At 37.3% G+C, this 27,990-nt stretch overlaps 2 protein-coding genes across 5 annotated transcripts in view; one reads left to right on the top strand and one right to left on the bottom strand.

The window, feature by feature from the left end:
• Positions 1-27,990, top strand: part of LOC131148585 (cationic amino acid transporter 4, vacuolar-like) — a 51,491-nt gene that overhangs the window by 12,515 nt on the left and 10,986 nt on the right. For all 3 annotated transcript variants that reach the window (XM_058098385.1, XM_058098386.1, XM_058098387.1), the window contains 5 exons: positions 2,170-2,310; positions 2,391-2,509; positions 2,635-2,731; positions 21,920-22,092; positions 22,207-22,273. In XM_058098385.1, coding sequence (XP_057954368.1) covers positions 2,170-2,310; positions 2,391-2,509; positions 2,635-2,731; positions 21,920-22,092; positions 22,207-22,273 — 597 coding nt within the window. The remainder of the gene's footprint in view (positions 1-2,169; positions 2,311-2,390; positions 2,510-2,634; positions 2,732-21,919; positions 22,093-22,206; positions 22,274-27,990) is intronic.
• On the bottom strand, positions 10-27,678 carry LOC131148586 (uncharacterized). 2 transcript variants are annotated; one of them, XR_009135008.1, is made up of 4 exons: positions 26,362-27,678; positions 25,756-26,249; positions 25,472-25,678; positions 10-501 (listed from the first exon to the last, which is right to left on the bottom strand). XR_009135008.1 is itself a non-coding variant. In XM_058098389.1 (3 exons), exons 1-3 carry the CDS (start codon positions 25,899-25,901, stop codon positions 486-488), a joined length of 369 nt encoding a protein of 122 aa, XP_057954372.1. In that variant the 5' UTR covers positions 25,902-25,939; the 3' UTR covers positions 10-485. The 2 variants fall into 2 exon arrangements, 1 of the variants encoding a protein (XP_057954372.1); XM_058098389.1 differs by lacking the exon at positions 26,362-27,678 and having other exon boundaries at positions 25,756-25,939.

Here is a 27,990-nt window from a genome sequence, read left to right as displayed (position 1 = left end):
GATACATGATAGATAACACCCATGATAGGGAATACAATAAATTTTTTTGAACACTGCACAATAAATGCGGACAACAAGAGTAGAAGTCAGGACCTCTTGGTAACCAGCTATGATACCATGTCGAACAACCACTTTACCTAAAAGCTTAAGCTATTAGGTTGTGGGCCAACAATGTATATCAAGCTTTAACACTCCCCTGCATGTGGAGCCCAACAATACATGAAGAGATAAACACATGATAGATAACACCCATTACGAAGAATACAATAATTTTTTTTGAACACCACATAATAAACATGGGCGATGAGACTAGAACTGAAGACCTCCTTGTGACCTGCTCTGATACCATGTTAGAAGACCACAATTGGAGCAGCCACGAACAACATGAACACCAAAACTACCATGGTCAAGTCACCAACAAACTTATATAACATTGCCACAGCCTCACAAAAACAGCTTATGAACACTGCCATGCTCCAAGAGACTCACCAATGGCCTTTACTAAAATCAAACAACAACTAACAAATTACCACAAGTGCATGAACGAAAAATATAGGAAACACATGCCCAATAGCTTGATATTATAGTCTATGGGAGAAATTCAAACATTAAATCAAGCAATTACCACTGTTTCAGACCCAATAAACTCAATAACTATTGACCAACAGCTTCAGGAAGCATCAAACAACCATTCTTCGGGTGCCACACATGAGCATTTAAAAAAGGTGAGATCTTTTGGAAAAAAAGCATCACGAAAAACTTCACTAATATGTTTGTAGAGGGATTCAAGCATAGTGAATGAATTCAGGCCAAAAACATGCCTGAAATTGGCTTCACGTGCCGGAGCCTGGGATTGTCCCTGGCAGCCTTCGACCAGTACATGAGGGTGCATGGGGCACTATATGGAGATGGGATTTCAGTGGGGGGCAGATCGGTAGTGTCTGTGGGTGACTATGGTGTTGTTTTTGCAAAATCTATAGTAGATTTTGTGTTCCTCAACTGGCAGTGTTGCCCAGGATATTTCCAGCGACTTGTCTGACTTCCAGCAGCTGCTGGCTGGTTTCTAGGCTATAGTGTTGCTGGAAATTCTTCTATGATGGTAGACATGCAGCAGATCTAGGGTTTTAGGCTTCAATTTTGATGGTGGTTGTAACGATTAGGGTTTAGGTCTCAGAATCCTGCTCTGGAACCATGTTGAATTATTGGGTAAAATGGAAGACCTAACCTAGTGGTGGCAATATACCTATTAACCCACCCTACCCATGATAAATAAAAGGGTTAGGGTACACCCATATAATTACATGGGTCATAAATGGGTGACACCTTTAGACCCATTTATTAAATGAGCTAAATGGGTGTACCCGCTTAACTCATTAAACCATTTAAATTTCCAACCTTAATTAATCTGTTTAATTTATCACATTTAAAGATATACTACAAGTAAATAACTAATAGGATGAGTTCAGTTATGCAAACCAATTAATATGCATGCATGCATATACGTAATTATAGTATTTGCTATAATCACCATTTAAAGTTAAACTATATAATTTATTACGTAATTAATACTATGCTTGTAAATATTTACATAATTTTGTAATTATTGACACGTCAATTCAAATATGTACGTAATTACGCAATTATGAGTATACTCAATTGATTTGATTCAGTTATGCAAACCAATTAATATGAATGCATGCATGTATGTAATTTACGTAATTACGTATATATTTTTCAATTGAGTAATATATCGAATAACCTTCAAAGATGGTGGTAAGTTGTAACAATGACAATGTTTGAAGATAGTTATAAGTTTTAGTTAGTATTGAACAATTGTTTTTGTACGCCGGATTGACCCATGTCTAAATGGGTATGGATCATAATTGGGTCAAATATTTTATATAAATGGGTCTTAAATGACTCTACCCATTTTGACCTTACCCATCTTGACCCATACCTACCCATTAACATGTCTAACCTAACCTCTATGATTGGTCTGTCCCTCTATTTATAATATATATTAAATACAATACCGATGCCTATAATATCCTTACTAACTCACACTTTCTGATGTAACTTATTAACACATACAAATAATGCTAAATGACCAAATAACTATTAACACTAAGAAAACATGAATACAACATTATCCATTTTTGATCTTTGCAGGCCCTGTTTTTTGGTGGGGAGGATAATCTGCCTGTTTTCATAGCTCGCCATACTATTCCTGCGCTTGGTATTGTGGTTGATCCTTGTGCAGCAATGCTGATTTTTATTGTTACTGGGCTTTTGTGCATTGGCGTCAAGGAGGTATGCTTCTTAAAATATTCATTATTTTTCCTCTTTTGTATTAATATCCTTTTCATGCAAATTCAAATGTTCTTCTGCAGAGTTCATTGGCACAGTCCATTGCTACAACAATTAATGTTTGTGCCATGGTTTTCATCATAATAGCTGGTAGCTATCTAGGTTTCAAGACGGGATGGGTTGGCTATGAACTTCCCAACAGGTAACATGGGCACATGCTCTTGAATCAGCACATGCATACATGTATACTAACATAACATATGGTATAGGTGGCTCATATATTTATTATACCATATGTGGCTCATATATTTATTATGATTTCTATAGGTATTTCCCCTTTGGAGTTAATGGGATGCTTGCTGGATCAGCTTTAGTGTTTTTTTCATATATTGGTTTTGATGTAGTAACAAGCACAGCTGAGGAGGTATGGATTTTTTGATTATGTATTGATTTTGTAAGGTGGAAAGGAGCAGTAGAAATATATAATAATCATGGAAAGAACCATCATTATGAACACTATAATTGAGCATGTGTTGGTGTTTTTTGACTTTCCATATGTTGCACATTGGATCTGATTTATTAAACTTTACACCATTTGATATATCTATATCCAAAGAAGAAAGTATGTAGTCTTATTTTATCCAAGTCTTTAATTTTAACTTTAATGGAAATTTGATGGTTTTGATTTCCAGAACATTCAATAGTATTTTATATCAATTTCAATTTGGAAACATGAGGAAAATTTAAAATATACATTAAAGTTTGTTGATATATCCAAGCCATGAGGGAGTTCAACTTCATAGACATTTTCACCAAATTTGCACAACACTTTGCATGGCAGAACCTTTCAACTTTTCAACTTGTGGTAAGCTCCTACTGGAAATCTTTCTTTCTGAAGGAAAACCATCACCCATTCACCAACCTGATACTCCTTGAACTGCCTATCTTGATTAGCAGCTTCCTTGTAAATTTGGTTCACACTTTCAAGCTTCCTTGGGACTCTTCTTGGACCTTTTAAATTTTCAGCATTAGCCATAGCATCATTACTAGGCCTTGGCTGATTAGAGACATCCACAAGGTCAACAACCAGCTTTGGATTTCTACCATACGCCACCTGAAAAGGACTTTGACAGTCTGTTAATGGTACTCTTGTAAGCAAATTCAACCTGTCGGAAGATCAAATCCGATTGCCAAATGTTGTCCTTTGCAAGGCACTGAAAGAAAAGAGTTGCCACATGGGTTGTGTCCAATATCTTCGTGCATGTGATAAGGTGAGCCATCTTTGAAAACTGATCCACAACTAGAAAAATGGAGTCAACACCCCTAGTTGTTCGTGGCAATCTGAGAACAAAATCCATGCCAACATAAACCCATGGGGCAGTAGGTATTGGCAAAGGAGTGTAAAGACCTGTATTCTGTTGCTGACCCTTTGAAACTTGGCAAGTGTGACACTGATCAACATACTTATATGCATCTAGGTGCATGGAAGGCCAAAAGTACCTTTTAGACACTAAATTTAGTGTCTTATCCCTGCCGAAATGACCTCCTAAACCTTCCCCATGCAATTCAGATATCAAGTAACCCTTAATTAACCATGGGGAATACATAGCTTAACACCCTCAAGCACATACCTATCTTTCACCACAAATTCTGCACACAGATCATGATCCCTAGCTGCAAATTCATCAAGAATTTCAAGACAATAAGGGGCTTATTTGTATTGTTCCTTGATCAGCTTCAACTCAACAATAGAAAACATAGTTTTTAGCAAATGTGCCCTTCTACTCGGTGCATCTACCACCTTATTTTGCAAGCCAACCTTATGTATCAATGTGAAGGTGTACTCCTGCAAGAATGCCACTCGTTTAGCATGCCTCCTACTTAGCTTCTTTTCAGAATTGAGATACTTAGGTCCTCGTGGTCAGAATTCGAAATAATTCTCTTTGATTAAGGTAATGCTGCAGATTTAATGCTTGAACAATAGCATAAAATTCTAGTTCATAGGTAGAGTATTTTTCTGAGCCTTGTTGATTTTTTCTCTTAAATAAGTCGCCGGTCTTCCTTCTTGACTCAAGACAGCCCCAATTCCAATCTTTGATGCATCACAATCAACTTTGAAGAGCTTGGTAAGGCCAAAATTGGCATTTGGATCATCATCTTCTTTATCTTCTCAAAGCTCTCTTCAGCCTTCGAAGTCCAATTAAATTTCCCTCCTCTGAGACACTCACTGAGACATTCAATGATAGGAGCAACCATGAAAGCGTCTTATCTCTATAATTGTTCTTGGAGCAGGCCAGCTGGTTATAGCTTCAATCTTTGATGGATCAACTTCTATTCCCTTTGCCGAGACAATCAAACCTAGAAAGTCCAATCTGCTCACCATTAATCTACACTTTTTAATGTTGGCATATTGCTGGTTTTGCCTCAAGAGATGTAAGATACCCCTCAAATGGTTAACATGACTTTGCTTGTGTGTGCTGTACACCAAAATATCATCAAAATAAACAACAACAAATTTCCCAATGAAAGGTCGTAGCACATGATTCATATACCTCATGAAGGTATTGGGTGCATTGGACAACTCAAAGGACATGATCAGCCACTCATGGAGCCCTTACTTGGTCTTAAAGGCTGTTTTCCACTTATCTCTAGGCCTGACCTGATTTGGTGATAACCACTCTTCAGTCAATCTTGGAACAAACTTGAGATCCAGCTAGCATGTCTAGAATATCATCAAATTTTGGAATAGGAAACCTGTATTTAATGGTGATTTTGTATATAGCTCTGCTGTCCACACATTCTCCAAGTTCCATCCTTCTTAGGACTGAGTTAAGCTGGTACTGTCAGATTTGCTCGATAACCCTCAATCGAGTGGTCTTTTTCTTATATAGAAGTCATTTCCCTAATTTCAATATCTTCTAATTACAACAATGGTATATATCCCTTAATTACAATATCTTTTAATTTTAGCATCTCGTAACTTTAAGCATCCTAATTACATCATCTCCTAACATTAAGCATTGACCCCTGATTCAGGAAAGATATTTATAGATCTGTTTCCTAAATAACTATACAACCATTTGTGGTAGGTTTGAAAAATTTGTTTCCTTAATAAATGTAGAACAATTTATGGTGAGTTTGTTGTCTATCCTACTAACATCCCCTCTCAAATTGATGCTAGTCAATCAAGAAGCATCAATTTGCCAACAAGAAATTGATGACGTAGTTGTGTCATAGCTTTGGTGAAGATGTCCACTATCTGAAGGTCGCTTGAGACATGTGGCAGTCCACCTCAATATGTTTGGTACGCTCGTGATAGACAGGATTTGTAGTGATCTGAATAGCGCTCATATTATCAGCATGAAGAGGAGTGGGAGTAGATTGAGGAAAGCCTATTTCAGCAAGTAAGCCATGGAGCCACACAATCTCCAAGCATGATGCCAACATGGCACGATACTCTAACTCAGTCTGACTCAGTCGAAGATTTGGAAACACAATCCTATTTCTTACTCTTCCAAGAGATAAGGGAATCGCCAAGAAACTTACACCATCCGGTGACAGACCGGCGAGTATCAGGACATCCTGCCCAGTTAGCATCACTAAAAGCCACAAGGCAAAGAGGAGTACCAGTAGATAAGAACAAGCCACGATGAGAGGAACCCCGAAGATATCGAATAATTCGGTGGAACGCTGCAAGATGAAGGTGACAAGGAGACTGCATAAATTGACTGACTCGCTGGACAGCAAAGGAGATGTCAGACTGTGTAATAGTGAGATAATTGAGACTACCAACTAACTGTCGAAACACCATGGGATCAGGAAGGAGATCCCCCTCCTTACGTAGATACTCGACATTCACTTCCAAAGGGGTATCCACTGAAGAGGAGTCCTACAAACCAGACAAGGAAATCAAGTCCTTCGTGTATTTATGCTAATACAGGAAAACCCCAGATGAATCGGACTAAACTTCCAAACCGAGGAAATATCCGAGAGGACCAAGATCCTTCATATGGAAGGAATCATGAAGATGTTGCTTGAGCTAATCAATGAGAGCAGAATCAGTCCTAGTGATGACAATGCTGTTGACATAAACCAGAAGAAGAACGATACCAACAGAAGTCGTACGAAGAAACAACGAGGAATCATACTGGCTTTGGATGAAATAAAAGCGAAGTAAGGTAGCTCGGATTTTATCAAACCAGGCCCAGGGAGCCTGTTTCAAACCATACAGAGAGTGCTTCAGCTTACACACATTCAATGTCGATGACAAATAGAGGCCAGAAGGAGGTGTCATGTAAACATCTTCCTGTAAATCACCATGAATAAATGCGTTCTTCACATCCATCTGGCAAAGGTATCGTCCCTGAGAGGCTGCAATGGCAATAATAGTACGCACAGTGGTCATTTTAGGGACAAGAGCAAAGGTCTCCCCATAGTCAACCCCATACTCCTGGCGGTTACCAAGGGCAACCAAATGAGCCTTATTAACGGTCAACAGACCCATCAGGCTGAAGTTTCACAGAAAAAACCTACTTACACCCAATTAGCTTGATATGAGAAGGGCAAGGGACCATGTCCCAAGTCCGATTTTCTTGAAGAGCTTGAAGTTCTTCCTGCATAGCCTTTCTCCAATACTCATGTTTATCAGCTTGTGAGAAGGAATTAGGAATCGACACAGGTGATAAGGTAGCCGTGAAGGAGGTATGAGGGAAACCATACCTATCCCGTGGATGAGAAGCACGACCAGATCATCGAGGAGGATGCAAAACAGGATCAGGATCAGGATCAGATGGCAGATCAGACTCAGGAAGGGGTAGAGTTGGTCGACGGTGTTCATGCACAAAACCAGGCTTGAAGTGTTTAGGAGGGCATATCAAATCATCAAAGTGAGTAAGAACAGAAACTGCAGGAGATGATGTAAGAGAACTAGGAAAGAAACATTGATGCTTAAAGAAAATGACATTACGAAATATATGAAATTTATTGGAGGAAGCATTATAACACACAAATCCTTTTTGAGATAAGTTATATCTCATAAATGCACGTTTCACAGATTGCGTAGAGAGTTTGTGACATTGATGCGGAGGTAGATGCACAAAACAAACACAACCAAAAGTGTGTAAGTCAAGAAAGCTAGGGTGCTGTTTATGCAGATGATAGTATGGAGAAACGAAATTTAGCACTTTAGAAGGCAACCTATTAATCAAATATACTGTTGTAGCTAAAACTTCAACCCAAAATTTAGGAGGAACAGAAGATGCAAGTAACAATGTCCTAGCAACATCCAACACATGTCAATTTTTGCGCTTAGCCATGCCATTTTGTTGAGGCATATAAGAACACGAGCGGTGAGAAACAATTCCTTTGTGACAAAGAATTCAAGAAATTCATGAGCCATATATTCTCCACCAGAATCAGATCGTAAAATCTTAATGCTATTGGTAAATTGATTCTCAACATATGCTAGAAATGATTTGAAAACAGCAAAGACTTCAGACTTATAGCGCAGAAAATATACCCAAGTATACCGACTATAGCCATCTATGAATGTCACAAAATATTTGTAATGAGCATGAGAAATGACAGGAGTAATGCCCCATACATCACTATGAACTAGGTCAAAGCAATTCTTTGCCCTACTCCTGGAAGAAGGGAAGGGAAAAAATCTTTCTTTTTTTTTTTATTTTACACGTAGAACAATCAAAAGACAAAGCATGAGGCAAAGAAGAATCCTTTTTTCCCAACAAACCAAAATTCAGCAAATGAGATAAAACAACATTGTTTGGATGGCCTAAACGTTTGTGCCATACTTCACAATTATTGGAAACAGTAGTACAAGCCAAAGAAATGATACTAGGAATGGAAAAGTATAATGGAAATAGTCATCCAACTTTAGGTCCCTTTACTATTGTCCTCCCTGACACCGGATCCTGCACATGTCAACCATCGCGAGAAAACTAAACATTATAATTATCATCCACTAATTGTCCAACCGAGATAAGACTCGTAGAAAGCCTAGGTGATACAAAAATTGAAGGATTTTTGGGAAGAAGAATAACCATTCTTATTGAATTTCAAGAGACACGATTACAAAATAAATAGTAGAGGAAGGCCACCAAGTTAGGAAATCAAATCACCACAAAATCAGCAAATCAAATCACCACAAAATCATCAAATAAAATCAGCAGATCTCTAGGCTAGAACATAGGAAACTAAAACTACTAGAAACTGAAATAGTAATTTCAGATTTTAAAAAATAGAATTTCCTAATTTATTCCCTAGAAATCCGACACCCCTCCTCAAGTTGGAGCGTAGATATCTATCATGCCCAACTTGCTTACAAAGAGCTCAAAACTAGCTCTGAAAAGTCCTTTGGTGAAGATATCGGCTATTTGTTGAGTAGTAGGAACAAAAGGCATGCAAACAACTCCACTATCAATCTTCTCTTTTATGAAGTGTCTATCAATCTCTACATGCTTCGTGCGATCATGTTGTAGTGGATTTTGAGCAATACTTATGGCAACTTTGTTGTCATAATACAACTTCATTGGCATGTTCACCGACATCCGTAGCTCTTCAAGAATTCTCTTCAGCCATAGCATCTCAAAAACTCCATTAGCCATAGCCCTATATTCTGCCTCGGCACTGCTCCTTGCAACCACATTCTATTTCTTGCTTCGCCATGTGACCATATTTCCTCAGACATAAGTACAGTATCTTGACGTGGATCTCTTGTCAATAACTGAGCCTGCCCAATCTGCATCAGTGTATGCCTCTATGTTCTGCTGTGTGGTCTTATGGAAGAGTAAACCCTTGCCTGATGTACTTTTCAAGTATCTGAGAATCCGATAAACTGCTTCAAGATGTTTATCATAGGGTGAATGCATAAACTAGATTACCAAAATCACAGCAAAAGCAATATTGGGTCGTGTATGTGAAAAGTAAATTAACTTTCCCACCAACTTTTGATACCGAGTGGTATTCACTGGATCACCTTCCTCCAGGTCTCCATTAAGAAATGCATTTTTTACGTCCAATTGTTGCAGAGGCCAGTAACGATTAGCTGCAAGCTCTTACAGAGTTTAGCTTTGCAATTGGGGTGAATGTCTCCAAGCAATCAATGCCATAGGTTTGAGTGAATCCCTTGGCGACCAATCGAGCTTTATACTATTATAGAGAACAATCAGATTTATACTTGATTGTAAACATCCATTTGCACCCTACTATTGTCATTCCTCTTGGTAGGTCAACTAACTCCCACATGTCATTTTTTTCAAGGGCTTTCATCTCTTTGAAGACAGCCTCCTTCCACTCAGGAACTTTCAGAGCATCTTGCACAGTATTAGGAATCTCCATACAAGACAATTGTGAGGTAAAAGCACGAAAAATAGGTGAGATATTTTCATGTGACACATAATTGGACAATGGATGTTGAGTGCAAGGCCTCACACCCTTTCGGACAACAATGGGAAGTGCAGAATCATCCAACTCAAGATTTGAACCAGACTCCGATTTAGAACTAGAGGACTCAGAACTCAAAGATGAAATGGACTGAACATGAGGTAAAGGCTTGGTGAGGACATTACCTGGAGAGTTTACAGATTCTGGACAGTGTAAATGATTGGAAGACCCTTTCTTTCGAGTTGTCCTCTGTCGCAAGTAGACAATGTCAAATGGTACCAACGCTGTGGTGTTTTTTTTTTTGTTTCTCCTTTGTTAGTCATTATAGGATCATGAACATCATGAGATGGCACTGTAGGAAGACCTGCCTTTTCAGTATCTAAAAAACTCGACTCACCCTCTCCTGGTATAATAAAGCTTGGGTTTTCAGGTTGAATAATCAAAGTTGGAGAAGGATCATTTTGCAAGTCTTTAGTTTGGAAAAAATCATGAAACATAGCCAAATCTTTGTTTTGGTTCCCCTCCTGAAGATGAGGCGTAAAATAGGGATGTAATTCAAAGAACGTAACGTCCATGGTAACAAACGTCTTTTTGGAAATGGGTTCAAAACATTTATACCCATTTTGAGTGGGAGCATAACCAACAAACACACAGCTTGTGGCTCGGGTTCAAGTTTTCCTCGATTATGACTATGAATATGAACAAAAGCAATACAATCAAATATCTTTAGTGGTAAAGAAGAAGACAACCGATTTGTTGGATAAAACTTATGAAAAACATCAAAAGGTGTTTCAAAGCTTAAAACCTTATTAGGCGTTCTATTTATGAGATATGTAGTAGTAAGAATGGCTTCACCCCAAAAATATTAAGGCACCTGATTGGTAAAAAGCAATGCCCGAGCTACTTCTAATAAGTGTTCGTTTTTTCTTTCAGCCAAACCATTTTGTTGCGGAGTGTCGACACAAGAACTTTGATGAACAGTTCCTTTTTTAAGAAAAAATTGGCCCAAAGTGTTTTTGAAATATTCTCAACCATTATCACTCCGCAATATTTGAATATTTTTTTGAAATTGTGTTTGCACCATGATGTAAAATTTTTTGAAAATTGTTTCCACTTCAGATTTTTCCTTTATCAAATAAACCCAACTTAATCTCGTGTAATCATCAATAAAGGTCACAAACCATTTTTTGCCAAAATACGTAGATGTTCTACATGGGCCCCAGATATCATTGTGCAATAAATGGTATAGTTGGTTTGTAGGGTTGGGTGGAAAAGGATGCACGATAATATTTAGAAAACTGACAAACTTCACATTGAAAAGAAGATGGACTTTTATTTCGTAATAAATTGGGAAACAAGTATTTTAAAATATTGAAAACTAGGTTTGCCTAACCTATAATGCCATAACATGATATCATTATCTTTGAAAATAGAAATAGAATTTAAGCAAGTACTTTGACATTGTCTACTCGAGTTAGGTCCATCATCAAAATAATAGAGTCCATCTTTTTCCTTAGCACTGCCAATCATCCTCCCCATGGTCAAATCCTGAAACTCACAATAAGAACAGTAGAAATTAGCTTGACATTGATGATCAGAGGTTATTTTATTGATGGACAACAAATTGCAAGACAAATTTGGAACGTGGAGCACATCATGGAAAGTTAAGAACGAAGTGAGTTTGATAGTTCCCACCCGACAATTACCGAGAGTGAACCATCTGTAATTTTGACCTTTTTATTGCCTGCACACGGACTATAGGATGAGAACAATTTGGAGTAATCGGTCATATGACCAGTTGTGCCAAAATCAATTATCTAAGAATGAACAGAATTAGGAATAACACTTAAAAATGCAGTAGTAAGAGAGTTAGCCTTCTGTACCAAAGAACAAGACGGAGTTGAGGATAATTTTGGAGATTGAAACAATTTGTACAGGTGCTCTAATTGCTCCTTGGTAAAAGGGACTACATTCGAGTTGGTAGAAGGCTCATGAGTCTCTTCAGCAGTGGCTTGGTAGGCGTGACTGTCTCGTTTGGATTTTGGCTTCCAATTTGCTGGTTTACCATGAAGCTTCCAACACGTCTCCTTCGTATGCCATGGTTTTTTGCAATGCTTGCATCACGGTTCCTTACGCCCATCGTTGTCAGAATTAACACCTCTTGACACGAGCAGAGTTTTTAGGTTCCAGGTTAAAACCAGGTTCGGTGTTGTGCAGCATGATTTTTCTCCTTCACTCCTCACGTCTAACTTTAGAAAAAACTTCCTGAATAGAGGGCAAAATGGCTTCCTGCCGAGAATGCGGCCTCGGACCTCGTCCAAACTCTGATTAAGGCCGGCTAAAAAACATGTAAACCCTGTCATTTTCCTCTCTCTTCTTGTGGCGAGCATGGTCGTTTGAATTCTCCCAAACATCATCATTACACTGATCAAGTTCCTGCCATAAAATTACCAATTCGTTGTAATAAGTAGTAACATCACAATCATTCTGCTTGGATTTCCAGAGTCGAGTTTTCAACTCAAATATTTGAGAAGAATTCTCTAGGTCCGAATAGTGATCTTGAACAGCCTCCCAGACATCTTTAGCAGTGGGAAGAAATAGGTGAGGTTTTCCAATGGCAGGTTCCATGGAATTGATGAGCCAAGAAATAATAAGAGAATTTTCGGACTGCCATTTTTTTAGATCAGGGTCACCAGCAGCAGGTTTCGATATTTCGCCAATCAAATGCCCTATTTTGCCTCTGCCATCGATCGCTAATTTTATGGACTGAGCCCACTCGAGATAGTTGTGCCCATAGAGTTTTGTAACTGCGAGATAAAGGGATGACTTCTGGGAATAGTAATCAGCAGATACAGGCCTGGGAGGAATAGTGGGATTGGGCAGAATGGTTTCTAAAGTACTAGGAGAGCCGGTAGGATTTCTTTGGGCACTGGTCATAGCCGACTTATACAGCATCTTCAGAATAAAGAACAAAATAGAAAAAGAGCACGAGGCTCTGATACCATGAAGGATTTTTGGGAAGAAGAATAGCCATTCTATTGAATTTCAAGAGACATGATTACTAGATAAATAGTAGAGGAAGGCCACCAAATTAGGAAATCAAATCACCACAAAATCAGCAAATCAAATCACCACAAAATCAGAAAATCAAATCAGCAGATCTCTAGGCTAGAAAACAGGAAACTGAAACTACTAGAAACTGAAATAGTAATTTCAAATTTTAAAAAATAGAATTTCCTAATTTATTACCTAGAAATCCGACAAAATTATCAGTGAGTGATGGTGCGATATCATCAATCCCAGTGTTTGGTAAAAGATAGCCATTAGCAACTTGAATATTAGAAGAACCAGTGTACTTACGAACATTGCTAAGCATATTAGGAGAACTGGTCATGTGATTGGATGCAGCGAAATCAACAAGCCAAGATTAAGAGGGTATAGTACACTTACCTTGCAGCCCTAAAGCAGAAAATGCGAATACAATTATTTGCTGCACACCATTTCGGGTGTAAGGGCAGGTGTAGCAGCAGTGGAAGGTGACACTGGAGCGAGATTTTGAGTGCTGGTTACCCTATCCGAAGTGTGGCCAGTAGCAGTAGCATGATAAGCATTCACGGGTCGGTTTTGAGGATGTGTTGGGCATTCTTTGATTATGTGCCGCTTTTGTTTACAGTAGCTGCAGAACTTTGTAGCACAGTGGGCAGCAATATGCCGATAATATTTGCAACTGTAGCACTGAACCATATGCATGTCTCAACCCCTCCCCTTGCCTTGAGCAGCGTATACGACAGCATTCTCTTGCGGAAGCAAAATTTGAGTAAGAATACGTTGTTCCCCTCAAAGAAGTGCTCCAAAACACACATCAAGAGATGGTGAAGGATCCCCTGTGCATCAGGTTGGAGTGAATAGACTCAAATTCTGGCCTTAGTTTCATTAAAAACTGGTCTCTTTTGCTAGCTTCATGGGCTGCTTGAACTGCATAGAGAGACTCGGCCGACACATTGGCATACACAATGTTGGAAAACTCAGCCCAAAGATTCTGAAAACCACAGAAATATTCTTGAATAGAGGGTGTACCTTGGGAATAGGCAGCAAGATCAGTTCCACATCGATTTAGCGGTCTTGCAAGGCCTTAAATTGAGTATAAGCAGTGGATCAACAAACACAAGAATTCAAGTCATCACGCGAGCATCTTCACCTTCCATTGAACCAACTTCGTAGGATCGGTAGGTGTTGGATCACTCCCATCAACATGACCCCACAACTCCTTTCCCATGGCAAAAAGTTGAAACTGAAACTCCCAGGCAGCATAATTCTTCCCTGTAAACCGAGTTTGAAAGACTTCTGAGTTGGAGTTGTTAGCCATAATCTCTTGAAATTCACCAAAAAACTACAAACCAGAACCCACACCCAAGAACCCAGAAAACCAGAGCCTAGAACCACGAAAATTGGACCAAAGACAAGGTTGATTCAGAGAGTGGCTCTGATACCGTGTCAGATTTGCTCGATAACCCTCAATCGAGTGGTATTTTTCTTATATAGTAGTCATTTTTCCTAATTACAATATATCCCTTAATCAATATCTCCTAATTACAGCAATGGCATATATCCCTTAATTACAATATCTCCTAATTACAGCATCTCCTAACATTAAGCATTGACACCTAATTCAAGAAAGATATTTACAGATCTTTTTCCTAAATAACTATACAACAATTTATGGTAGGTTTGACAGATTTTTTCCCTAAATAAATGTAGAATAATTTATGGTAAGTTTGTTGTCTAACCTACTAACACGACACAAGGACTTAGGCTTTCTTGAATAAATTCCTTTCTAAGAAGTTCCCTAACTTGCTTTTGAAGCTCTTCATGCTCCTTTGGCAGCCAAGTTTTTAGTTGGGCAAAGTACGGAGCTTCAACCCATTCGCGATTAGATTCTTGCCGATAAATCAATTCCATCTATAAATAAAACATATTCTAGAATCCAAAGGATCACCAAAGATGGCTCTTAGGCTTCTTCAAGTGATGGTTCAACCGTGGTTATCTATACGTTTAACTGTGGTCAGATAAGTGTTAAGAGGACGAGGATGAGGTTTAGATGGCAGTCATGGCAAAATTAGTGTATCAGAACGAGGAGTTCGTCATGGAAATTCTCGCATTTGCGCTCATTGTGGGAAGGAAAATCATACTATTAATCGATGTTGGGGGATCTCCATGGGAAACCTACTTGGGCCAATAATTTTCTTTCCAAGGGTGATTCTATGGTTGACACTTGTAGTGCACCTGGACACTCCACTAAGGAGTTGAGTACATCATCTACCATGTCCGGACTAGAGTATAACAATCTTCTCTACGTGGTTCAACAACTTCAAACCAAGTCTTCTACATCTAGTGCTAATGTGGCCCATTCAAGCACAACCGAACTTCTTGCCTCTTCATTTTCCCACCATGGGATTGATTCTGGTGCCGCCTCCTATTTGATAGGTAGTCCTAATTTAGTTCAGTCCATAAATCCCACTACTTTACACTCCAAGGTTACTTTTGCCAATGGTTGACTTACACTAGTCTCTAGTTGTGGCAATATTCTTTTGTTTCCTTCTCTTCCTCTATCTTTTGTGTTATATGTGGCTAAATTTCCGTGGAACCTATCTTCAGTAAAACAATTAACTAAATCACATAGTTGTTATGTCACCTTCTTTCCTTCTCATTGTGTTATTTAGGATCTCCAAACAAAGAAGAGGATTGGTGGAGTGCTTAAGAAGGATGGCCTGTACTATCAATGATGGTGGTGGTAGATCCAGTTCTTGTCATACGACTTATTCAATTTATACCCAAGAAGTTTTTTTTGGATCTATGACATGTTTGTTTGGTCATCCATCACTTCAAAAATCCAAACTAGTTTTTCCAATATTCAAGTCTATTTCCCGTTTTGAGAGTTCTATATGTCAATTAGGAAAACAGACTAGTACATTTTCCCATATAGAGTTGAGTCTAGTAGTATATCATTGTTTTCTCTTATTCGTTTAGATATTTGGGGTCCACGTAAAGTCAAAAATTTGATAGGTCATCAATATTTTGTGTCTTTTATGGATGATTTTTAGTGTATGACTTGGATTTATTTGTTAAAAAACAAGTTTGAATTTATTAATGTATTTACTTAGTTTAATGAGGAAATGGAAACCCAATTTGGCATTAGTATTCAAATTTTTTTATCTAATAATGCACTTGAATTTGTTCAAATGAGCTTTAGACTTTTTGCTTGGCTGAAGGGTTTATTCAGCAAACATCATGTGTACATAACTCTTAGGAAAATGGAGTAGCTGAATGGAAAAATAGACATTTAATTGGTATGACATGGTCTTTACTCTTTCATATGCATGTTCCTAAAATCTTTGGATCAATGCTCTTCTTATAGCTTGTTATTTTTTTGCTTAATAGGATGCCTTCTAGTGTTCTAGGGGGACAAATTCCCTTCTCTATTGTGTATCCAAAAACACCCCTGTTCTCTGTGGTGCCTTGTGTCTTTTAGTGCACATGTTTTGTTCATGTTCTACATACGGGTTAGGACAAATTCTCTCCTTGTGTTGTTTAATGTATCTTTGTTAGCTACTCAAGAACTCAAAAAGGATATAGATGTTATGATTCCCGCACTCGGGAGAAATATGTTAGTGCAATTGTTACCTTTTTTTAGGGGACATCTTATTTCTCTTGTATTGGGTCTTCTTTGGATGAACACATTGAGTTCATGAATGATTTCTAGCTCCCCCTCGTGTATTGATCCTCCGATCCCTACCCTTATCCCTCGAAAGGAAAAGCTTGATCCTCCTTTAGATCCATTAGTTATTGACCTGAAGAAATAGTTGAGGGTTTATGACTTATAGAAAAGAGGCACAGATTTAGCTACCACTATTCAGCCGTCTCTTTGCCCTCCATTGTTTTGACTTCTAGTTTTGAAGATCCATCCCAATGTGATTTGGATTTGCCAACTGCATAATGGAAAGGTACTCAAACATGCACTCAACAATCATTAATTGCTTATCCTATTGCTCATTTTGTTTCAATTCAACACCGTCCTAGTCCTATGCATTCTTTTTCCTTTTCAATGATCTATGTCTCTATCACTTCTTCGCATGCTAAAGCACTTTCTAACCCTAGGTGGAAGCATGCAATGGATTTAGAAATGGATGCCTTGACCACTAGGGGGACATGGAATTTGGTAGATCTTCTTCCTAGTAAGGAGTTGGTTAGGTGTCGTTGGGTATATACCATCAAATATCTTCCTGAAGACTCTATTGAACAACTTAAGGCTTGATTGGTTAGCAAGGGGTACACTCAAACATATGGTATTGACTAGTTTGAGAACTCTCTTGTTGCTAGACACAATTCTGTTTTTGTCTTGATCTCCTTAGCAGCTAATTTTGATTGGTTCTTATACCAATTGGATGTGAAAATGCCTTCTTGTATGGAGATATGCAAGAAGAGGCATAAATGGAGCAACCTATTGTGTATGTTGCTAAGGGGGAGTTTGGTAAGTTATACAAGTTGTATATGGCCATTTATTGTCGTAAGCAGTCTCCTAGAGCCTGGTTTGACAAATTTAATGAGGTGGCATTAACATTGGATTTCATTTAGTGCTACTTTGATCATTTAGGCTTTTGTATCACCGAAAGGAGAAAAGTGTGGTGTTTCTAGTAGTTTATGTTGAAGACATCATCATCACTAGCAGTGATGAAAGTCGGAATGCAAATGTCAAGCTGTGGCTTCAAGAATATTTTCAAATCAAGGACTTGCATGCTCTACGTTATTTTCTTCGTATTGAGATTTATACTGTGTAACAAAGGGTTGAATCTATCTTACTGGAAATATACCTTCGACTTGTTAGGTGAGATTGGCATGTTGGGAGCTAAACCAGTTGATGCTCTCATGGATCCAAATTTGAAGTTGTCTAGGGATCTTGGACTGGAATTTGAAGATAAACGTCAATATAGGCATTTGGTTGGGAAGTTAATCTACTTGATTGTCACTAGATCTGATATATCCTTTGTTTTGGGGGTGGTGAGTCAGTTTATGGAAAATTCCAAACAACCACATTGGGATGTTGTTTGTAGGATTCTAAGGTATCTCAAAGTCTTTCTTGGTAGAGGTTTGATAAATACATGTTATTGAAACTATGAGATCATGGGATACTTTGATGCAGATTGGGTCTGCTTAGGTGATGATCAAAGGTCTACTAAAGGATATTGTACCTTTGTGGGAGGTAATCTTGTTACCTGGCGTAGCAAGTAACAAATTATTATAGCTAGATCTAGTGCTAAAGCAAAATACCGAATTATGACTCATATTTTGAGTGAGCTTATGTGGTTGAATTCTTATATCAAAGATGAGATTCTTGGTTAAGAAGCCCATAGATATATTTTGTGATACTCAAGCTGCCATTTATATTGCTAGCAACCCAGTGTTTCATAAGAGGACAAAGCATGTTAAAGTTGATTGTTGTAGGGATGTTGTGTTGAAGAACGTTGTAAGGACTCCATTTGTGAAATCTATGGATCAGTTAGGTGATGTTGTCACGAAGGCTTTATTTAAGCGTACCTTTGTCTACTGGTTGTAACAAGCTGCGGTTAGGAGATATTTATACACCTCTAGCTTGAGGGGGAGTGTTAGAAGAAATAGGCTATTTGGTAATTATGTGGTGTAATTAGGGTTTTTTTTTGTCTTTCAAGCATTTCTATTATTATACATAGATGGGCTGACCTGGAGCTGAACTTAACTCTAGGAAACTGCTGCCTCCTCCATTCTCTTTCTTTCGTCTTATTTTCTTCTCTTCTCTTTTTTTCTTCTTCTTGCCTCCATCTCTAACTTTACAATGCTAGGATGAAGCATCTAGGAGAAGGCAACTCCTATTTTGCCCATAACCCCTTCTAAAAGCCACTTATCTTCTATAGCCCCACCAAAAATAAATCCAGTTTTGTTTACCACTTTACCTAAAAGCTTAAGCCGTTAGGTTGTGGACCAACAACGTATATCAAACTTAAGCACTCCCTCGCCATGTGCACCTCGACAGCATGTGGTAAGATAATGATAAGGAACATAATAGTTTTTTAAACACCACACAATAAATGCAAACAAGACTAGAACCCACAACCTCTTGGTAACTAGCTTTGACATCATGTTAGATTACCACTAAAGCTTAAGCTGTTAGCTTGTGGGCCAACAATGTTTATCAAGATTTAACAAATCCCATCACAAAATTACACCCTGAATATTACCCCCCCAAAAAAAAAAAAAACCAAAGCTAATTTGACCATAATGAACCCCAAGTTCTGAAATTACAGAAATACCCCTAGCACCCATAAATAGCAACACTTTATATAAGCAGAAAATTAAATAAAGTCTGCTGATTGCATTGTAAACCCACCCCTCAAGAAGCACTTTCAATTTCTAGTCATGTGGAAAGGAAAGCCTGACCATGGATTCATGGAAAGCCCTAAATAGGCAAATAGAAGCTTATGCTGAGTGATGCCATGCTGCATGAACTGTTAAAGATGGCAACTTGTACAGTGTTGAGTTTCTTCTAACAAGAGAGGAATGATGCAATGGTGCTGCACAAGTGAAGCATAGTTAATATTGTTAGTTGCTATGATATTTATTTTCAGACTTCATTAATATGGTTTTTTGGTCCTAGAGAAGTTAGAAACAGCTGTAGTCAACAATAGTCATTTCCCTGGGCACATTTAATGCGCTAGTCTGTTATGTGCATATATTTATGTTGGTAGATAATGACGGAGTACAAATTTTCCCTTTCCATTTTGGTTATCAATTTTGATCTGTTCAAAATTTTCCTGAGAACATGGATGTGTGGGTTAAGGATCCACTCAGTGGCATCTTCCATAGCCTCCAGTGCTGCATTTCCGTACAAGAGGATCTGTCTTTGCCACTAAATATCACTGCTGTGAATCCTAATTCTGTAATGTTTTTCCTCCACAGTTGCTATATCACTTTTGGACCTCTCTTATGGCATTGATGACACGACACAAAAGATATACGACGGTGAGGATGACTTAAAAAACCACTGGATGAGAGAAGGATCAAGGCTCCATTTCCTAATTGTACTAGCCCAAGTGGTTGACTAGGAAAATGCATCTGAATTGAGCTACAGCTCTAGAATATTAAAGGATTCAAACTGACAAGACTCGCACACCTAGATTGTCCTATGTGAAAGTGAGAAGGAATTTTTAGATGACTCTTTATGCCCTGGGACTGGTCTTTTGATGGCCTGCTAAAGAATAAGGAGAGTAAAACTTCTCTCGTAGTGTCTTTCTCAAAAGCCATTTAATGAACCTTCTAGTTCTGTGACCTGGATCTTAAACAATGTTAGTCCTAATGTAAGCCTCTGGAAGATATTAATATAGTTGATTCAAGTCACAATAGTGGTTTGCACAAGGTTGAAGAGCTGTATAAAAAACTGATTCTTATGAACCTAATTTTGGCAAAGTGGGCTCGTTTGAGATTACTTCTATTATTCCATTTAGAGTAATTTTCCATCTCGTCAAACTAGTCTGGGAAGGTATTGGGATAAAGTTGGCATCGTTCCATTAGTACACAGTCACGGGTATGCAGTACTTGTTAGTGATTTGTAGGGAATACTTGTTAGTACTATCAGGAATCCTAGTCTCTCCTCTTTGAGGGAACACTTCTAACCCTATCAAGAATCCTGGCAATTATCGGACTCCAAATATGGTTCCGATCTTTCTGCTGATGCAAAAGGTGGGTTCTAATGCTCATCTCTCCTCTACAAGTGTCACATACTAGAGCCTTTTGGATTGGCTGCTTATGGACTGAACTCACATTCTAAATTATGCTAGATTGAGGAACTTCAATTATTTTAATCATGGATGATCAAAAGAAACTGCCTCTTGTGATCTTTTCCACTAAAATAAAGTGCTGTAGGAGCGGTAAAAAGATCACTTTTTAGATAGTACATGACCACCATTAATTGTTTTCTCACGTTAGGGTCCTGAAAGATACAAAAAGGATGGGCAAAAAAAAAAACTTCCTAATTGACTAATGGACAAAATGATTATGGATATAGATTAACCATTGGGCATGACACAGTCAAGATTAGCTAGTTTGTAATAAAATTCATACATGTAAAAAAAATTGAAGTCCAACTGAATGTCAGAAAAAGCAAATCTATGAAGTCTTTTCCACTAAAATAAAGTGCTGTAGGAGCAGTAAAAAGATCACCTTTTAGATAGTACATGACCACCACTAATTGTTTTCTCGTGTTAGGGTTGTGAAAGATACAAAAAGGATGGGCAAGAAAAAAAAACTTCCTAATTGATTAATGGATAAAATGATTATGGATATAGATTAACCATTGGGCATGACAAAGTCAAGATTAGCTAGTTTGTAATAAAATTCATACATCTAAAAAAAAAAATTTAAGACCAATTGAATGTCAGAAAAAGCAAATCTATGAACTTTATTATTTTAATAAACAAGAAGTACTAAACTAAATAAAACTCCACCAGAAGATATTTGCATTTTTTTATGCAGAATCTTCTTATCTTGATTTTTTTTTAAAATACCCCCATAAGGTAGCTGAATCACTAATTATACAAAGTAAAACACATAATCTTCTCTTGTTGAATAATGCTATTTAGTAAGAAAGATATCACTAACTTCCTCTTTGGATTCATATCCGTCTCTCATCTTTTGAATTCTACCTTTGTGCAAGAGCCAAGAGTGGTTAGGAGCAGCTTGATGTATCCAAAATTATGTGGATTTAAGTCTTTTGGACTATTCCAAGAAATTTTTTAGAAGTGTCTGAATCATAAGTATATTTTCAGAATTCTCGGCATGTTTATGAGGTGATGCCATATTAGATACGTGTTTGAGGAGTGTTCGAGGAGCATCAATTATGTATGACATAGACAAAACACCCTTATAGAAGTGTCTGTGCTACAAAGCTCTTGGTGTAATTTCAGTTGATGCAATTTTAGTTTGTTTTTCGTATTCATCATCTGCATCTATCGTTACTTCATAATCATTTAATCTTCTGTATTTATGCTCGATTATATAAATATTGATAATTTTGGGACAAAAATCTCTCTAAAATTTGCTTCTCTCATTGAAGATTGATTTTTCTTTTTTGGTTTGAATTTTCCACTTGTATGCTTATGGTCCCTTAACATCACTCTCATGACAGGTGAAGAATCCTCAACGAGATTTGCCTCTTGGTATAGGGATTGCATTGTCTATATGTTGCATTTTGTATATGCTTGTATCTATTGTTATTGTTGGCTTAGTGCCATACTATGAGTTGGATCCAGACACGCCGATCTCGTCTGCATTTGCTAGCTATGGGATGGATTGGGCAGCGTAAGCAAGATTTTTACTTCTAGTTTGTGGTGCCCTTGAGCGTTCTCTAAATTTGAAGGTGTTCCAGTTGACTTGATTCCTTTTTAACTCCATTTTTCCGATTTATAATTGCAGATACATAATAACAACTGGAACTATTACTGCTCTCTGTGCATCTTTGATGGGCTCAATTCTTCCTCAAGTAAGCGAATTAGTGCTAATTTTCAGTTTCTATTTTTGTACATTCCCTTTCAACTCTTGCAATCTTTTGCATGCTTTTTTGAGTTAATTTTGCTTCCGGATTGCCTAGCTTCAACTAAAGTCCAATGTAAAAGAATTATTGCTATGAAGTATCAACTACCTGCACTGGTTGTGTCAGGGAATTGTTCCTGACCTTCCAAATTTTGCCATAACGCATTGTCTTTGACAAGCATTGAATATCGTGTCACGGTGTCAGTTTCGATAAGTGCATGAGAAAAATTTTATGTTGTTAATCTTTTACTTTTCTCTTTCTTTTTACTGAATTTTTGAGTTTGAGCTTGTGCCTGTTAGAGAGAGAGAGAGAGAGATGTAAAAAGTAATTTCATTGGAAAATTTTTGTAGTATGAGTTTGATAAGTTGTAAATGTAGAGTTTGTCCTTGATGAAGGGTGTTAGAAGTCATGCTGTCAGTCTCTTCAATATTCTCTTCCACTCTTTTTGGTTTAAGTACAATGAAAGGAGAATAGAGATGTGAAAGGATTATAAAGTTTTTTTGTTAGTACGAGTCCTAGAGGGAGAATGTGAGAGAAAGAGAGAGAGAGTTGTGGTTGGAAAGTTAGGCGAGAATTAGCATTTTCAATGTTCTATTCTTGTTAATTTATGCATACAATTTTTAATTTATTGTGTCTAGATTGGTGGGAAGATTCTTTTTACCCATGAAAGTTAAAGTTTTTATTTAACGTGGGCACCAATGAAAATGGGAACCTAGGGATTGTTTGGTATCAATTTTTTCATGTTTAATGTTTTAATTTTAGCAAAATAAAAAACATGTTTGTGGAAGATATAAATGCTAAGAAAAAGACGCGGCAATTCTTGTGGTGGGGTTAGCAAAGGAAAGGTGTTATTGAAATGGGGGGCTTTATTAGATAACGAAAGCGATGATCTAAGTGAGTGTGATTGTGGTGGGAGTTTACTATTGGATGAGATCAGGGAACAATATGGATATGTTTCTGACTCCAGTGATGGTTTAGGGGACTTATCATATGTGCACCCATCCCCTTTGGAAGGATTGGATGGAGGGGGTCTCTATATTTGAAAATTACGATTTGGTTAATGAGCTGCAGCACAAGGATGGTATTTTACCGACACCAGTGGAGGAGATTTCAGGGAAGGATTTTGAATATCAAGATCTCATGGATAAATTGGATTTAAAGTTTTGTGATCCTGGGCAAAATGGAGTGTGCCTTTATGGGTGTAAAAAACAAAGCTAAAAAGGGTCATAGGGAGTTAGCTAACTTGAAGAATTCGTTGAACTATGAAAGAAAAGGATTGAAGAGGGGGTTCCTTGTTTAATTGTTAGCTTTTCGTTTTTGTTTTTTTAATTATTTTTGTTTTTTTCATTTTATTTTATTGGGATGGACTTCTTGTCCTCTTTCATTGTCATTTCTCTTTATCCCCTTTCATTGTAATTTCTCTCTCTCTATCTAATATACCTTCTGTTATTATCAAAAAAATTGTTGGCTACAACCTAACAGCTTAATCTAAAGTGGTAATGTAACACAGCAGTTATTGCAATATGTGGCCTGAGTGTGGCCACAGAAAATTAAATTTTCTGATTTTCACTTGTTGCAATATGCAGCCACACTGCTCTAATATCCAAAATTCACTTTTGCTTATCAAATCATTGTGTAAGCCAACTACTTTAATCGAGTAAAATTAAAATAAAATTGTCATGTGCATTTAAAATAAACATACTGATAAAATTTTAAAAAATTGCTACAATAAGAGAAGTTGTTAAAGATATTTCACCATTTTCTACTACCATTATTGCTGTTGGAGTACTAAAAGTGTGTTTGAAATGCATAGTTATTGACCATTTTTTTTTTCCAATTTTGGGAATATAACCCAATAGATTGTCAGTTTTCATTTGTTAGTTTCTTTTTCTGGTTTTGAGCTTTGTTTATTATTTTTATTTTTCATAACTTTTTACGGCAATACAAAATGGCTCCTTAGCTTCCTTAATTCTCAAATATCAGAGTAATGACTCAAAGTCACATAATAAAATCAGATCTTAAATTTGTGATTGTTCCTCACAATGATAGATTAGCAATAAACTGATGAGGTGTATTTAATCCAACCACATTTTAATAGCGTATAATACAAATTAGGGAAACTGTATTTCTTATTTTTCTGGAAACATGCAAATAAGCTTTATCTCAGTGATAGTTGGAAGGATTGGAGGGGTTTCTATTTTTGAGGATGATGGTTTGGTTAATGAACAACAATGTGAGGATGGAATTGACACGGGATTGTGGTCAATGTGTTCATGTGAATTTGGGCTGTTGGAAGGTGGCTTAACAATGCATAAAAATTCAGCTTTGGAAGCTGTGGTGAACTTTATCTTTAAACTCTATATCTCTAAAGTGGTGAGATATTTGTATCTTTAGAGTGGTGAGTCTTCTTGCTTCTGTATCTCTTTGGTGGATTCTATTGAGTGGTTAGCAAAACCACGTGTATGTGTGTATGTGCGTATGTGAGATCTGCTGGAGATCTGCTGGTTCCTCTTTTCTAGCAACCTGACATTAGTTTGGTATCAGAGCCAAGTTATCATGGCTGTTTGTGGTTGTTATGTACAAGAACAACATGATAAAAATATTCGTGATCTTGAAATGGATGAGATGAGAAGGCAAATCCAGGAACTCTAGCAACATCTTGAATGTTATGAGAATCACAAAATAGTTCTAAGCGTGGTTCCACCAATGGTGATGGTGATATTAATCCTAGTTCTAGCAATTGTGATGGTGATGTTAATCCTTTCCATCATGTTCCGGATCATGTCTCAAGTGATTGCTCTTCTTCTCATTACCGCAGAAGAAACAATCTGAAAGTTTTCTAAAGATTCTGATGTGAAAGTTGATATTCTAGGATTTGAAGAAAGAATGCAACCTGATGATTTCATTGATTGGCTTCAACCTGATGATGTCCTTATCTTTACAAATTGTGGTGGCTAGATAAAGGGCATGAACTAAAGGTAAACAGAAGGCATCTTGTTTCATTTTAAATTGTTTGCCTTGTTTCATTTTAAATTGTGAAGTACAATGATCAGATTAGTGTGATGTTATACTATGTCATTTATATTGCTTGATCATCCATGGCAGTATGATAGGAGAGTTTATCATGATGGTTACAGAAATACTTACCCATTGTTTGGAGAACTATTGGATTTGGAGTGATATTGGATTTGGATAAGACGTAATATAAATTGTATTGAAAAATTTTCAAATCCTCCCCAATCCAATCCAAATTCAAGATCCGTAATCCATGCTCCCAAACACAACGTTACTCTTTTGGAAATGATGGTGTGAAGATTGTCTTGGGTCCTTCTAAACCTGAGATCTTTTCCAAACCTGTGAAAGGGGTGGAAATTAGTTTGACTACTTGTACTGAACTATAACATATTTTGGATAATTTAGAGATGGCATACCGCATACGCTCTTGTTGTTTTTGAAGAAAATGCAGAAGTGAGTTGCCACCTGAAGTGCAACCTTTACTTGATGAGTTTAATGATGCTGTTCCTGAAGTTATACTTCCAGCCTTCCAGGTATTCCTCCAATGCAAGACATGCAGCATTGCTTTGATTTTATTCCCAGTTCTATGCTTCCCAACAAATCAGCCTACAAAATGAGTCCAAAGGAGCTTGATGAATTGCAAAGGCAAGTAGATGAGCTTATGGCAGAGGTTTTTGTGAGTAAGAGACCATGTGCTGTATCAGCTCTTCATGTGCCCAAGAATGATTGGGATCTTGTTTTGCCACAAGCTTAATTTGCTTACAACCATTCAACTAGCCGAAGTACTTCTTGCAGTCCTTTTTAGGATGATTACGGCCAGAATTCACTGAGTCCATTGGATCTGGTTCCTCTTCCAACTTCTAATAATTTTAGTGGAGAAGCAGAAGAAATAGCTAAACAAATTCAGAAGCTGCATGAACAGATTTGTGAGAAGATTGCAAAGCAAAAATGAAAAGTATCATTGTCAAGCCAACAAGCATCGAAAATATGAACTCAATGAAGGTGATCTGGTTTGGGTTTACCTTGCAAAAAGGAGATTCCGTCATGGAAAATTTGGAAAATTGAAGCCAATGGCTGATGGTCCTTTCAAAATTCTCAGGTGAATTGGTGAAAATGCCTACAAGTTTGAACTTCCAGCTGATTATGATGTTTTGGAAACTTTCAGTGTTGCTGATTTGTCTCCTTATTATGGTGATGATAGAACACATGACTTGAGGACGAGTCTTCTTCAACCAGGGGAGCATGACACAGGAGTGTGCTCAATGAGTTCAAGTGGATTTGGGCTTTCGGAAGGTGGCTTAACAAAGCATACGAATTCAGTTATGGAAGTTGTGAACCAGCAGGTTTTGGCCCAGTTTTGAGCCCATTTTCAAAAATAATCTATAGTCTGAAAATATGCATGTCATATATGGAATTAAATTTGAAGAAATTCTCTTTTCAACAGATTAAATTAGATATTAACTGGAGTTGTCTACTAGAAGTTATGGTAGTTTGAATTTGTAGTGTTCAGTCTGCCAGTTCAAGCTTCTTATGTGTCTGCTTGTATTCCCAATGTAAGAAAACACATCAAGCTCTTCTTTTGAGTCTTATTCTTGTCAAAATCAATTATATTTAGCTAGAAAACGTGGAGTATCATTTTCCTAAACTTGGAGGGCTGTTCCAAGCCCCTCATATGAGGCTTGCATTAGTGGAGCAAAGTGTAATTTGAATGAAAATTGTAGGCTTTGGCTTTGTCTTGTTTCTCTTCAGTTTTGTATCTCCTTGGTGAGTGGTGAACTTTTATCTTTAATCTCTGTATCTCTAAAGTAGTGAGTTATCTATACTTTAGAGTGATGAGCTTTCTTGTTTTTGTATCTTTTTGATAGATTTCATTGAATAGCGAGCAAAGCTACTTGTATGCGTTTGTGTGTGTTTGGTCTGCTGGTTCTTCTTTTCTAGCAACACGGCATCAGGAATTCTGCCTGTACCCATGGAGGAGATTCATAAGAGGGATTTTTAGAAGCTCAAGAATTAATGGATAAAATGGAATAAAAGCTCTGTGATCCTAGAGGAAATGAAGTGAGTCTTGAAGGTGGTAAAAATAAAGTGAAGGGTCAAAGGTAATTAACTAATTTGAAGGGCTTGGTGAATTACTACGGGAAGGGATTGAAAAGAGGCTTTCTTGGTTAATTTTGTTTAGTTTTTATTTCTTTTTTTTGTTTTTATTTTCTTCTTTTAATTTTTTTTTGTTCTTTCAATATTTTTTTACAAAAATTTTGATGGACTTCCAATCCCCACTTAAGTTGTGATTTCTCTTTTCTCTATGTAATACATCTTTTTTATCCAAAAAAAAAAAAAAACCTTATCAATCCTATGTTGAGGTTTGTCAAAGTTTAGTCCAACATTCCTATACAACTTCATGTTTGGATCTATAAGAGTATGGTTTAGCTCCCAACATACCAGTCTCATTCAGAAGGTTGAAGGTATACTTTTGCTGTGATAGATTCAACCCTTACAATCTTAACACCAAGAAAGTAATGTAGAGTACCCAAGTCCTTGAATTGAAATTTGTCTTGTGATCCTATTGTGTGAATAGCACTGGAATTGGATAGAATGCGAGTAGTGTTGGATAAAACCAAATGTAGATGCCACCATACTAATCTTGTCAAACC

The sequence above is a fragment of the Malania oleifera genome, chromosome 2 (genome assembly GCF_029873635.1).
Source record: "Malania oleifera isolate guangnan ecotype guangnan chromosome 2, ASM2987363v1, whole genome shotgun sequence".
Classification (NCBI taxonomy): Eukaryota; Viridiplantae; Streptophyta; class Magnoliopsida; order Santalales; family Ximeniaceae; genus Malania; species Malania oleifera.
The sequence above is the reverse complement of the archived record's forward strand: the minus strand, read 5'-3'. Positions and strand labels throughout refer to the sequence as shown.

Excerpts from the sequence above, each read along its gene's own strand:
- LOC131148586 (XM_058098389.1), bottom strand. The coding sequence starts at position 25,901 with ATGCTGCATGTCTTGCATTGGAGGAATACCTGGAAGGCTGGAAGTATA. Across the intron at positions 25,679-25,755 it reads AAACAACAAGAGCGTATGCG|GTTTGGAAAAGATCTCAGGT; the intron begins GTATGCCATCTC and ends CCCCTTTCACAG.